Raw genomic sequence first — 12,132 nt, 5'->3', positions numbered from 1 at the left:
ACGAATGTCTAATTGAATTGGGCTCCAGAGACTATGGATAATGAGAATGTGGAGATGTCGTGTTTAAGCTCTTCTTTCAGGAAGTTTTACTATTAAATGGTTCAGCGGTGTGGATGTCAAAGGTTCCAAGGACAGTGATGGAGCTCTCTCCACACCAGAAAGTTACATGGGAATGCGAGAAGGGCTCCAGATAAGAATTGGTCACGGGGAAAAGAGACTTTCAGAAAGGAGTCTCGGAGCTTGAACTTTCAGTCAAGCTGCACCCACTTTGAGGGACAAATGACAGAGTCTCGCATCATTCTGTATGGGTAACGTCAAAAACTCAAACTGGAAAAACGGCTTCAGTTGGCCAGTGGCAATATCAGTGTGTGTTACCAGGGGAAGGCAGCCACGCGGTATACCAGGAGGCTACAGAAGGCAGCATTTGTTACTTTCATGAATTTATTGTGGCCCATGGGTTCAGCTCAGTGAGAGCAGCTCTGCCTCTTAGTGGTGGATTCACGTAATCCCAAATTCACAGGACCAGTGTAGGAACAAAGCCATGTGGGAATTTATTTCCTGGGAAAAATCTGACCATTTTTCCCTGGAGTTTTTTATTTGCATTGGTATTTTTATACTTGCATTGATGACAGGCTGTTCCCCCCACTGGAAAACCTGCTTGGGAAGTCACATGGCAATGAGAATGCTAGTTTATTAATTGACAGTGAAAAATATTACTCATAGAATCCAGAGTGCTTAGTTGCTTGGTAAGCATGGAAGTAGAACAAAGGGCCTTGGGTAAATCCAACAGTTAAGGGCTGTAGACTCAGAGGAATCTGTTTCCCAGTGGGGATGGTCTTACGGAGAACTGTTGACTGAAGCTGTTTGTATATATCTGCATAATAGGGAAGGTCTTGCCAGTGGGATGGGGAAGTCTTGAAATTATTTTGGCTAAAACCATCTTCCTAGATCATGTTGGGATGTGCTTCCTTTACCTTTGGACACTTTTCGATGCTTCTGTGGCTAACCCTTCCCAAATCCCCATCCTTTCTCTGTATATATGTAAAGAAGAATCCTTGCATCTCTGGTTCTGTAGACCTTGAGCATATACTTGCCTGTACGCTTACATGTGCATGTGTGTGTGCGTGTGTGTAATGGGAAGAGGAAGGGAGGGAGCAGGTGGCCCACCAGATACCCAGACTCTGCTCTTCACTACCTCACTACTAAGTCAGGTAAATTGTCTTGTCTATTAAACCTGCTGGGTTTCTGGATAAATAAGCTTCCCCTTTATAAAAGGGCTCTTACAAATGTTTGGAAACTACTTTGTTAATATTATATGCATGACTTACTGGCCCGGAAGTTCATTCTTTTTAGAATGTACGTGTCTAGATTCATTACATATCAATTCTACTATTTAATAATAGTAATAATGAATATCTTATTTCCTTCATTTCCAACCTTCCCCTCTCCCTCTATTTACAAGGTTAAACATGGAAAGAATCTAAATATGGCAAACAGTGAGATAGGTAGAAACTGCATAGACCCAAACAGACTGCAGTCTTCAGTCTTTGGCCTGCATCAGAATTTTCAAAGTGTACACGTTCTACTTTCTGGAAATTCTATTCAGTGAGTATTAGGAAGACATCCAGGCTTCCTCTGCACTAAGGGTTGAGAACTATTGCCTTAATTCTCGCTCAGCCAAAGACTAGAATGGAAAATTTTAAGAAGAAACAAGAGACCTTTATGGGGTCATTTTTACTGAGAGGTGCCTCATTGGGAAATCAGGGACTAGGACCAGAAAGGGGATAAAATGGGGTCCCTGAGCCACACGCAGATCACTGGGTTAATTTACCACCACCTTCCGTGGTAGTCGGCACGGCTCGCTTGCAAGGGTGGGGGCTGGGAGCGCTGCTCTATCTCTGTTCACAGACCCCGTCAGTCTTCAGCCCACCATTTATCCTGTTTGCCCTCTTGTCACTTACTCCGGCATTTCACAGATTTTATTTTGAGTCTCTGTGTGCAGAAGTTAACTAGGTATTTGGGGGACCGCTTCAATTTCCTCCTTTTTACACCAGGGAGAGAAAAATGGGCAAAATGATGGCAGCAGTAAACACAGTTAGCAGAGAATGTCCTTGCTGACTCCCTTCTCTCTCCTCAGCCCCCAATTTAAAAATAAATAGATACATTAAATAAAAAGATTTCTGACAAATAGCATTGTAGGGTGACAGGTGACAGCACTGCCTGACCCCCAGAGATGCGGACTCATGTGTCGTACGCCCGCAACTAGTGTAACATTGTGTGTCAGCTGTACGCAAATAAAAAGAAAGAGAGAAGTTTCCAAGACACAAGCAGCATTTTGAGTTCCAATTCCTCTAAAATCAAAGGCACCCAGAAGGAAACAGGAAGAAAATCAGGAGTCGAGACCACCACATGTCGTCTTTGAAGAGATGCGTCCACAGAGCCAAATAATGATTTTTCTCAAGTACTTTGCATCAAACGTGGCCTGAAGTACACTGTGGGAGTCGGAAGGAAACGGTCTCCGTGTCACATCAATGAACTAGCGTAACCGCCCATAACGGAGCGCGTAAATTCAGCTGTGGGTCGGGGTTTACGAGAAGGCCATGTAGAAACGGTTCTTTCATGTTCCTGCTTGTCTTGTTCGGAAGAGCTGGCTTTTTGTCCTGTCACCTGTTCTGTGGGAATCTTTTCCCCCATGAGAAGATGCTTTCACACCCGTGTTTCCTGCAGTCCCATTGAGCATTGTTTTTTCCCTGGAGGCTTGTCCTCCTCCTCCTAAGTACCACCCAACTTTTTATTTTACATATGTATGGTAAGAGCTGTGTTAGCCATTTGAGGGTCCTAGATGTCACTTTAAAGAAGTTTAAAGAATTCTTTTCTCAGTTTGTGTATGTCATCTCTACACCCAACATGGGGCTCGAACTCACGACCTCAACACTAAGAGTCAGGATAGGATAGTTTGGACGCATCTTCTCCATCTGTGGTATGCTCTCTCCCAGTACACTTTCTCAACCTAATTTTCTAGACGGAGTCTTTTTCCCAGCTAGTCCTTGTGACCCAGAGCACAGTCCAACAGAATGGTTTCTTTCAGAGTATTGCAATGTAATGTTCACATCGCTCTCCCTGTGCTTCTCAGTTCCAATCCTGTGCTGAAGGATATGTGGCCCGAAGGCAAACTGAGTATTACGGAGGTGACCAAGCGACCTCTGACTGCTGCCACCTTGTTTAAGAATTCGATGATTGCTTTAGTGGACAACCTTGCATCGAAGGTAACTGTTCTCTTTGCCACATATCCATCTTAGGGCCACTTTCGGTGGTCACCGGCACTGCTTGCTGCCATGCACTCCCCCTTGATGCATGTTGCAGAGAATGTAGGTGCGATTTGCCTTTTAGGCAATTGTAATAAATCAAACTGAAACATGTCTATGTAAAGTGACTGTTCTACTAGAATTTTTATTCCTGTTTTGTTTTGTTTTGTTTTTAAACGTGGCTGGGTGAAACAGTTGTTTGTGTGTAAGCAGAAATGCTTCTTGTTAAGGTTGAGCTTTATATGATTGTCAAAAATACAAAGTCTTAGTGAGACCTTTAAAAAATTTCATATATACGTGTATATATATATATAAACTGTAAAGTAGAACATGTACCTGGCAAAATGAACTTCAGCCCTGTACAAAAGAAAGGGCATGGCCTAAAAAAAATCTTGAATTAAATAGTAATATGCCATCCATGTATCATGTCTGGATACAAAATGACCAGACAGAGTATCAAGAGGAAGTTTAGTATTTAAGTATTGTCCTTAGGCTGTTGTAAACAGTTGAAATAAACTGTTGTATTATTGACAGTTGGTTCTGCTGCTGATTGCTCCTTTCAGGTGTACTACTGTTTGGTAACTTCAGTCTGTTTCTGCCCCCCACGTCCGCCACCCTCCTCCCACTGCCACCCCATCCTGCCACCCTCCTCCCCCACTACTCTCTGCCAAAGAACAGATTTCTACTCTTAACTGCTGCTGCCGACAAGTTTGATAAATGAGGCGGCTTTCCGGGACTCATTATTTTTAGTTCCTTCATTTTTATCTCTCTCTTCTGGTGCTTTTCCTCTGTATTTTATTCTCTGTTGTTATCTTTTTTTTTTTTTTTAACCAACTTCCTCTCTAAGAATTTAAATCTCTACTGTTCCTGATTACTTCACTATGGATAAATTAGGCAAAGGCGCAAGAACACATCTGCTCAGTAGCTTTCTATTTCTTTCTGTCAGGATTCTTTGGCTTCATGTGACAACAGATAAGCCCAGTTTGCTGGCTTGTGGAATCAAACCTCCAGAAAGGCAAGGGCGAGGACACCAGAACCAAAGAGCAGAACCCCATTAGAATCCTTCCTCTCGTCTCTAAGCTTCTCTGTGCTTGTCAGCTGCAGCGTGCCTCATCCCACAAGAGGGAAGGTGAACCTAGAAGGAGGGCATGTGACACAAGAAACAGAACTGAACACAGAATTTTATAAAACATGTTTATAGAATATATTATAAATAGTTTACAAAATGTATTAGATTGATTTCATTAACTAGGAAAGGACTGCCTTTATTTTCTAAAATTGGTAGTTAAATGTGCATTTTTTAAAAATAAAAATTCTAGAACCATCCCTAATTTCTGTACCAGGAACTGCATTCTAATAAATAATAATAAAAGAGAGACCCCCTCCCCCAAATGAGTGGCTTAAACAGAGAGACATTAATTTCTCTGTCCTGCAGGTAAGTGTCCAGAAGCAGGCATCCCAGGACTGGTATAGGAGCCTTAAGGTTTTTAGGGACCCGGGTGCTTTCTGTCTTTCTCTTCTACCATACGTGTGCTTGGTGTCCATCCTGGCCCAAAATGGCAGCAGGGGCTTCTTCCCTTTCAGAGAGACTTCCTAGGAGTCTCACACAGCATGTCCGCCACGTCTCGTTCACTACACCTGGTTGCCAGGGAAACTGGGAAGTGCATTTTTATCCTGGTCAGTAGTGTACCTAGCCAGAAATAAGTATTCCATTTCCAAAAAAGGTGCTGGATAGGAGGTAGGCAGCTAACCCGGCAGTCTCTGCTGCGGCTTCCCAATTTGTGTGTCTGTGGTGGAGGAGGGGTGAGGGAAAGCAACCTCTCAGCCCCAGAAAAGGCAGGAAGGTGGAGGGGAGGGGAGCCACAAAGGAGAATGTTACTTTTAAAAAATACAAAATTGTATGATAGAAATAATCTAAATAATTGGTACTCACCATAAATGTAAATAGACTAACAAGACTAGATAGAAAGTGTAGCTATAGGCTTCGTCCAGGAGATTCCTAAACACCACTGTGCAGAACGATGAAAAACAAAGCCCTTCTCCCCAAAGACAATTAAAAGCCATTTTAATGTGAGAGAATAGAATTTAAGAAAAAAAGTATTAATACAGGTAAAGAGACTCCTAACAATCCAATAAAAATACCCAAGACAATAAAGCCACTTGGAAATAGGTACCTAATAATATAGCCGTTGTTTGACTACATCCATAATATTATCCATTATGTTACATGTTACATCCATAATGCTACATATTATGGCCAACATCCATAAAGCAAAAAAAAAGAAAAGGACCTGAAAAAAAAATTTTTTAAGGCAAAATGGACAAGTCCACAATCCTTGTGGGAGATTTTTTTTTTTTAAGATTTTATTTATTTACTTATTTGACAGAGACACAGAGAGAAAGCACACAAGCAGGCAGAGCGGAAGGTAGAGAGAGAAGCAGGCTCCCTGCCAAGCAAGGAGCCTGATCTGGGACTCGATCCCAGAACCTTGGGATCATGACCTGAGCCGAAGGCAGCAGCTTAACCGACTGAGCCACCCAGGCACCCCCTTATGGGAGATTTTAAGCCAACTGTACCAGAGACTGATATTTGAAGCAGACAAAATCCTTAGTAAGAATGCAAAAGCAATGAAAACCAAATATAAAGTTTAGTAAATCAAAAGAACACTGCACCCAGGAAATGGGAAATACATATTCCTTTCAAGTATGTATAGAACATTTCCAAGAATTGACTACATGCTAGATCTCAAAGGAAGTCTTAACCATTTTAACAAACATATACATACATCCGGTCTCCACTTTCACAGCAAATAAAATAAAAAGCAGCATTAGTTTTTTTTTAATATGCTTGGGAACTTGAGATAACCCTAGATAACCTCTCCTAGATAACCCACAGGCTGAAGAGGAAATCACAATGGAAACTATAAAACATCTGGATCTATATGACAAAAGAATTTATTAGAATCTGTAGAATACTGCTGAAGTGGTCCACTTGTTATACCTTTATTTAAAAAAAAAAAGAAAGTAAGTAAGGGGCACCTGAGTGGTTCAGTTAGTTAAGCATCTACCTTCAACTCAGGTCATGTTCTTAGGGTCCTGGGATCGAGCCCTGCATTGCCTTCCTGCTCGTGGAGAGTCTGCTTCTCCCTCTCCCTCTGCCTGCACTCTCTCTTGCTAACTCTCTCAAATAAATATAATCTTAACAAACAAAAAAGTAAATGAGTTAAGTTCACTTCTTCATTCAAGAAGCCAGAAAAAGAATTCCAAAGAAGAAAATCTAAAGAAAGAAAATAATAACATTTAAATAGCAAAAAATAAAATAGGTAAAAAAAAATAGTCAAATAGACAAACCTTTAATGAAACTGATAAGAAGAAAAGGCAGTATTATGAATGAAAAAGGGAAGTGACTTCATATATATGAGATTTTAAAAGGCATAGAATATTATAAACAACTATATGGCAGTGAATTTGAAAAATTCGTTTTCTAGAAAAATATGTTGTCAAAATTAACTCAAGAAGACATAGAAAATCTGAATAAATTAGTCATTAAAGAGTCTAAATCACTCATCAGGATTCTGCCTTCTCTCAGCTCTGCCAGAAACCCAAGGCCCAGATGGTTTTGCAGATACATTTTATAAATCCTTCAATAAGCCAATAATCCCTATTATATATAAACTGCTTGGGAGTGTAGTAAAAAGAGAGGCCACTACCCAACTCATTTTATGAGATTAGTATTACCTTCATAGTAGGTTAATACAAGAAAATAAAATTAGTTCAGTTTCACCTAGGAACATAGGAAGATCTTAAAAATACATATGAGTAGTGCATTTGCTAGGAACATGGTGAAGAAAGTGTCTACTAAAATCGATTGAAAACAACTGAATGTTAGGTGAAACATAAAAATCAATTTATGAATGCAACTATGAACTAATAAGAAAGTAAGGAATATGTAGGCCTAGGAATGAGTGAAGGCCGAAGTTAGGGGAAAAATAATATGCTGTCTCTCTGAGGATTTAGTAAAGTAGGTAACTGTGAGTATAAGTATTCAAGGCTGGGTCCTCCAAGTGAAGCCCAGGCCCTGGCCAAACTAGTGTGTCTAATAAGAGATCCCATGCTCGCACACGCACGTGCACACACCATACACAGGTCTCCGAAGGGCCACATTGTCAGAGGGATACATCTAGAATGAACTAGAAAATAATCCTTCATTATTTGAGAGAAAAACTGCCGGTCTTGGTCCTTGGCAGTGAGCCATGGTGGGGGTATGAGAATTTATAATCATAAGCCAGTTTTTATGAGGTTTTCAGTCCAAATTCATATTACCTGGGTGATCTAAAAAGCTTGCACCAACAATTTAGTTTAAAGTGGTCCAAGCCTGGTATTATCCCCAGGTATCTGATAGAAGCAAGAATTAAGAATTCCTACACACATAAATTACGTACCATGCGCAAGAGTCAGACTAAGCAAGATTCAGAGTCATGAAAACTTAGAGTGGAATTGTTAGAAACAGAATATAAGAATGTTAATATGTTTTAAGAAATCAAAGGCCTAAAAATATGAGAAAGAGCAAGTAACTGGGCAATTGATAGAAATAAAAACTAAAATTAAAAAACAGATAGGTGGGGTACCTGGATGGTTCAGTGGGTTAAAGCCTTCGGCTCAGGTCATGATTCCAGGGTTGTGGGATCGAGTCCCGCATCTTGTCGGGCTCTCTGCTTGGCAGGGAGCCTGCTTCCTCCTCTCTCTTTGCCTGCCTCTCTGCCTACTTGTGATCTCTGTCTGTCAAATAAATAAAATCTTAAAAACAAAAACAAAACAGATAGGTTTAGCATCAGTTTATATTAAGCTGAAGAGAGAATAGAGAAATGAAAGAAAAAATAAAGGAAATTATCCAAGATTCTACTTAGACCAAGAAATTAAATAAAAAGAGATAATATTAAGAGACATGAGGATAAATGAAAAGGTCTAATGCATATCTAATCAGGTACCCAAGGAAAGGAGAGGATGGGCAGAGCAATATTGGAAAATATATTGCTGAGAATTTCACCAGTAATGAAAGATAACACTTTGTGGAATCAGAAAGTCTAGTATATCCCAAGCTGGAAAAATTACAAGAAATCTGCATTTAATAACATTGTGAAATCCCGGAACATCAAAGACCAAGAAAATGCATTAAAAGCAGATTTTCTTAAAAGAATAAGAGGCTGAGAAAAAAGAACTGTAAACCAAAATTCTGTCCCAAGAGTATATGTTTTTCAAGAACAGAGACAGTAGGGGCACCTCGGTGGCTCAGTCAGTTAAGCATCTGACTCTTGATCTCAGCTCAGGTCTTGGTCTCAGGATTGTGAGTTCGACCCCTGCATTGGGCTCTGTGTTGGGTGTGGAGCCTACTTAAGGAAACAAAGATACAATAAAGAATTTTTCTGAAAAGAAAAAAGAATTGAAAGCACCCTAGAGGAATTCTAAAGGATATATGCATCAGGCCAGAGGAAGAGTATATAAAATGAAAGCCTGAAATGCAAAAAAACAGGGCAAAGAAAGTGGTAAAGTGGATGCATATATATAAACTGGAAAATAACATTTTATTGGTAAAAATACAGATTAGAATTAAATAGCACAACAATAGCATAAAACTGGAAGGGTGGGTGATTATAATTTGCGTATTTAAGATCCTTGGTTGTTCAGGAAAATAAAAATATTGCTTAGCTTATAACCCTGATGATGACACACAATTGCAGATTAAATGTCCTCTAGGAGTCACGAAAAGAATAGAAGTAAGGTTGTAACTTCTAAACTAGTTGGGGTGGGTTGGAGGAGGCGAGGCAGAGTCAGAATGAGAAGCAAATAATCCGTTCTAAAAAACATCGAAGGAGGAGACAAAAGACATAGGAAAGCCAAGACAAATTAAGAGGGTAGAAAGAAACCCAAGCATTCTAGTGTTATATTGAATGTAAAAGATGGATGAGAATTGTCAAATCAAACCAAAGAATCCAGAAGAGTTGAAAGTTTAAGTTCAAAAAGATGTATCAGACAAATTCCAACAATCTTGGACCACCTCAATCCAAGTTCAGGACCTGGAGTGGCTTAACAATGGGCCAGATTGTTTTCCATTGCCTTTTGATTCCCAGGGTTAGCTCCTCAGGATTGCAGACCATTGACCCTTCTCTATGGCCTTGAGTCCAGCCTACAGCCCCCTGGCCCCATAAGGTTCTCTGTCCAGATGAAAGCAGCCCTGAAGGCTGGCCTCACCCCCTTTGGGTTTTAGTCTTATTCTTATCTCAGTTATCTTATTAGTTCTTCGATGCATTTAAGATTCTTCCCCACCCCATGTCTGTCTAGTGCTTCCCCTAGTGACGTTATCAGGAAGGTTGATGGCATGGCTTAGTCCTGCATCACCAGGAGTAGAAGTCTTGACTCCTCACCTGCTTTCAGAGTCTACACAGTGTGTTAATGCATGCCTTGTCTCTCCCCCTAGATTCTCGATCTTTTAAATACAGGGAGTGAGTTCTTCTAATTTTATATACCCCTTTATATCTAATAAAACACACCCTAAGCAGATGGTCAGTGAATTATTAAATGAACTTGAATCTGTCCTGTGATTCTGTTTGGCAGTGTTCAAAGCAAGTTAAATGGGTGAATGTCTAAATACAGTGTCTTTTGGCTACTACATATGCCAGTTGGTATACTTTCACAAATAATGTTTTCCATAAAATATAGAGAGAAACAGGTTAAAACATGCAAGAGAATGAGATCAGTATTAACTTTCGCAGTTTAACCTTTATAAGACACTTGAATTTGTCAAATTTAGGATTTCTTAGGCTGAGTCAGTCTAGATATTTATAAATGAGAGAGGAGGTGGCATTTATAAATTGAGGCAGAATGCTGATTAAATATAGAGAAAGTATTTCCACTGGATTCCTTAACTAAAGATTTTATACTACTAAACAGGATGGAAGGGCATTTCCCCAACCCTTAGTTGGTCGTGAGTGTCTAATCCAGTGTTCACACTTCATGTGCAAATCAGTTAATATTGGTAAAATTCCACTAAGCTGGTTTCTGTTGAGTGAAGTTACTTATACTAGTCAAATGATACCTTATACAAAGCTTGCTTTGCCCACATAATTGTATGAGTTACTGAGTTCTAAATATCTCTAAATTTACACTCTAATTTTCTCTTTGACCCAAAGATCATTTAGAATTATATTTCTTAATTTCCAAATTTAGATTTTTAAAATTATCTTTTTGCTCTTGATTTCTAGCTTAATCTCATTTGTTTAGGGGATATATTCTATGTGATTTCAGTCCTTAGAAATTTGTTCAATTTTTCTTATCTATATGCTTTGTTTATATATATATATAAATAATTTGCTTTATACTCTATACACATCTATCAGGTTAAGTCTGTTATTTATATCACTACCCGATTTTTCTGCATTCTTACTAATGTCTTTGTTTTGTCAATGCCAAAATGTGACAAAATCTGATTCTGAATTTGTCTACTTTTCCTTGTTGTACCTTCTGTTTTTGGCTCTAGATAGTCTAAGAATTTACTTAGGCTTATTTCAAGTTAGAACTATTATTTCTTCCTTGTGTTTGAGTTATCTCTCATTATGATATGCCTTGCTATTTCTGTAGTGCTTGTTGCCTTAAAGCCAGCTTTGCATGAACAAAATAGTTACACCACCTTCTTTGTGGCCAGGGTTTGCATGGTAGATCTTTTTCCACCCTTGGACTTTCAGCCTTTCCATATCCTTATGTTTCAAGTATGTGCCTATTAAGCAGTGTATAGTAAGATCTGTTTTTTTATGTAAGCTGACGATCTTTGTCTTTTGAATACATCGTTTAGTTCATTACTCTACATTACTTTTAATGTAGTTTCTATATGTTGCATTTAAATCAACTGTCTCATTAGTGCTTTCTGTTTGAGGTTGTGTATTTTTTTCTTTCCTTTGTAAACTTCTTTTCAATTGGTCATTGTGGGCAAAAGGTAAACAAAATTCTGTTTCTTCTGCTTGACAATATTAAACCTCTGTTAAATTTCTACCTCTGTTCCTAGAATTAACGCAGTAAGATGCCTATCAACAATATTACTATACAGCACTGCTTATGATAAAAATTACCCCTTTTTGTAAGTTACATCTCTGCTGGGAGAATAAGAAATGTCTGATGGGGATGACATACTTGGTCTTCCCTGAGTATAGGGACTCATGTAGTAAGCATGTTCCTTTGAGGACCCTGGATGCTATGTCTTCAGACCTATTTTAAGGGATATTGGGTACTATGGGGCATGAGGCTTTTAAACCAAGGGCACTTTCCATACCCTCTCAATGTGGATCTTATCTCTTTGCCCCTAAGCTGTCACCTGACTGTTGTGTGGACAGCTGCAAGGGCTATGACACTTCCCTTGGCAAGCCATGTCTTTGTCCTGAGTAGACATGTGCCAGGTGTGGCCTATGAATCTTTTGAGGCAGAATGTAACCCTCTGACCCCTGACACTCAGTGTTGAAATTATTTTTTATTATTCCCTTTGTTATTTTGGAAGATTTATATCATAATATTGTTTTGGTGGTTATTTGATTATAATTCCATTCTTAAATATAAAAAATCTAATATTATTTGGTACTTTTACCTCCTTGGAAAATGGAAGGTCCATAAAACATTTTTTTTGCTGGTGGGGGACAGGGCATAAGATGTTATAATTCCATTTGCCTTCCTCTCAATTTCTATGCTGTTTTGGTCATGTATTTTAATTGTGTGTGTGTGTGTGTTTAGCCAGCAAAATGATGACATCATCATCATTGTTGTTACTACTTCGCAGAGTCAGTAT

At 39.1% G+C, this 12,132-nt stretch overlaps 1 protein-coding gene across 2 annotated transcripts in view; it reads left to right on the top strand.

The window, feature by feature from the left end:
- The window catches only part of MYO1D (myosin ID), a 341,727-nt gene that overhangs the window by 124,937 nt on the left and 204,658 nt on the right, over window positions 1-12,132 (top strand). For both annotated transcript variants that reach the window (XM_032319642.1, XM_032319643.1), the window contains one exon: window positions 3,134-3,266. In XM_032319642.1, coding sequence (XP_032175533.1) covers window positions 3,134-3,266 — 133 coding nt within the window. The remainder of the gene's footprint in view (window positions 1-3,133; window positions 3,267-12,132) is intronic.

Source organism: Mustela erminea, chromosome 18 (assembly GCF_009829155.1).
Source record: "Mustela erminea isolate mMusErm1 chromosome 18, mMusErm1.Pri, whole genome shotgun sequence".
NCBI lineage: Eukaryota > Metazoa > Chordata > Mammalia > Carnivora > Mustelidae > Mustela > Mustela erminea.
Note: the sequence above shows the minus strand (reverse complement) of the source record. Positions and strands in the feature narration are given on the sequence as shown.